This window comes from Spinacia oleracea, chromosome 6 (genome assembly GCF_020520425.1).
Source record: "Spinacia oleracea cultivar Varoflay chromosome 6, BTI_SOV_V1, whole genome shotgun sequence".
Classification (NCBI taxonomy): Eukaryota; Viridiplantae; Streptophyta; class Magnoliopsida; order Caryophyllales; family Amaranthaceae; genus Spinacia; species Spinacia oleracea.
In genome coordinates this window covers 75,670,671-75,673,194 of record NC_079492.1, presented here as the reverse complement: position 1 = coordinate 75,673,194, position 2,524 = coordinate 75,670,671, and the positions used below count along the sequence as shown (strand labels likewise).

At 36.2% G+C, this 2,524-nt stretch overlaps 1 protein-coding gene across 1 annotated transcript; it reads left to right on the top strand.

The window, feature by feature from the left end:
• Positions 1-555: 555 nt before the first annotated feature.
• LOC110779858 (uncharacterized) lies at positions 556-1,245 on the top strand. Its single transcript, XM_021984322.2, has one exon. It carries the CDS (start codon positions 762-764, stop codon positions 1,107-1,109), a length of 348 nt encoding a protein of 115 aa, XP_021840014.1. The 5' UTR covers positions 556-761; the 3' UTR covers positions 1,110-1,245.
• The last annotated feature ends 1,279 nt before the right edge of the window (positions 1,246-2,524 follow it).

Genomic DNA, 2,524 nt, shown 5'->3' with positions numbered 1-2,524 from the left:
CATTTTGAAATTGTTGACTAGTCAACCCCGTTTGCCAACTTGGATCCCATATAGAAAAAGTGAGTACCAATTTTGTAAAATGAATACCATTTTAAAATATTTAGCACCATTTTTGTGATATTAATACCACTTTATTAAATTTAGTACAAAACGAGTACCATTTAAGGAAAATGAATTTCATTTAAAAAAAATTTAGTACCATTTTTGTAATACCAATACCATTTTTGTAATACCAATACCAACTCAGCAATGCCAAATCACCACCCCGTTTTACAAATTTACAATTCCGTAATATTTCTGTTATACATTTCCCTACAAAAATATTTAACATTTACATTTACATTTACCTTTTTATTTGGGGTTGACATGTTTTTGCAAATACATGTCAGACATGTATTTGGACTTTCTCGCGAAGATAAAGGTGGGTGTGTAATTCAAAAATCACTCAAATAAAAGATACGGAGTATTTCAAAACAATTGCCACGTTAACAAATGTGAATAGTGAATACCTAAATACGTGGAATAACCACTTTGGGCCTCCCTTCAAATACACTCTACAACTCCCTTCAAACCAAAGATAACTCCAACACCACCACCCACAATTTCCATTTTTAAAGATCAAAAAGACAAAAATCAAATTTTATAAAACTCAATAAAAAAAACCCCTGAATTCTTAAACCCCAATTCACTCCTCATTCCTCCCAATTCCACTCCCCACTCTTTCTCTCTCCTCAACCCACACCCCCACCCCCCCAAAATCAATGGCGATTTCAGATGCCGTGGTGGGGAATTTGATGACGATATACCTAGCGCTAATAGCGGCGATCAAGGCGTATGGGCTAATCATGGGGCAAAGCTTCACCGGATTATTCGTGCTCGCGGTGTCAACTGCGGTGGTAGGCCTCGTTTTAGTCTCGACGCTGACATGGGATGTCTCACGGAAGGCTACACAAGCGGTTTCTCGGGTGGTTGTTAACAGTAGCGGCGGCGGTGGTGGTGGTGAGATTTGCCGCGGAGGAATTTGTTGGCACGGTGTTGCCGTCAAATCCCCGGCTTCTGAGCTCTGGTTTCGACTCCCTGCGCACCAACCCTTTGTGCCTCCCATGTAAATTAATTAATTATACGAGCATAAAATAATTTTGGCCTTTTTTTTTTCTAATGTTTGTTTATACTTTTATACATGTAATATATGGTGTGATTCGAATTCCACTTGAAATTTCATCTTTGTTGACTGTTAATTTTTAATGCTGAATTTGTAGATATTTTTTTTCTTACTTTTGTTTTTTGGAAAGATTTTGTGTGGTTGGTTTCGTTTTTTTTTTTTCTTTTCAAAATTTGAAATTAAGTAGAATTAAAAATGACGAAATGTAAGTAAAATCAGTTGAATCACAGTTTTGTGTCCGTAATTTATAAACATTAATAGAAATGAATGATGTATATATTCATGAATCTATGTTTTGTCTTTAGTTGTTGATGATACAATTGAGATACTCGTACCAACTAGTCTATTTAGAAGATGTCAGCAAAACCAAGTCTATGTTTAATCCATTGAATTTTATTCCGTAGTTTACACGTATCTCTAATTTTAGTTTTCAAGCTCCGGGTGTTCTTTCCAATGAAATACAATGTCAGAAAAAAAAATCGATGTTTGAACCCCAAGCTCTAGTCCGAGTCTATTCACGAATAACAACTCAGTTCCAGGCAAAGAGGTGAATTCGTGAGAAAGAATTATAGAGTTGCAAAAAATGATCCGATTGGAACCGATTGAATTCATAACCGATCGAAATTCGAAATGTTGTTAAAACAGAAAATTGGTAACCCATTCGATCCGATTCGATATAACTGATGATCGATTTTGACCTAGTATTGTATGATCTCTAAACCTGAATACGACACCCGATCTGAAGATGACCGATAACCTAATTAACCCAATCCGACACTGATCAAATACGATTCAACATCCGATCAGATATCAATCCAAAATCGATTGTAACTCAATATAACTTGTTATTGACTCGACCTATGATAACCCAATACATAATTTTACACGACATGTTGACAATCTGATTTTCCATTGGCACGATAAAATAGTAACTTCAACCACAAGTCTATATTATTGATTTTATTACTATATCTGAAAAAATGAAAACTTGTTGAACATCTTAACGTTATTATTTCAATAAATAAGCTAATTGCTACAAACCCGTGTCCGAGAGTGAACCCAATCCAATACTGATCGAAGCCAATTCAAAAGATAATTATTGCCTTATTGGAATCGATCTTAACCCGTGTGCGAGAGTGAACTCGACCTGAATTTTAATCGACCCAAAAATTTTCCGATCCGAACTTGACCCAAACCCGAGATTAACTACTATAAACGCGATTCATACCCGACTATATAATATCCGAACCCGAATTGAACCCTACTGGATCGGAACCCGACTTGTAAACGAAATGGGAAAAAAACTCAACGTTACCCTACCGGAAACCAACTCGACCGAACCCGACCTGAACGCGGTTGATA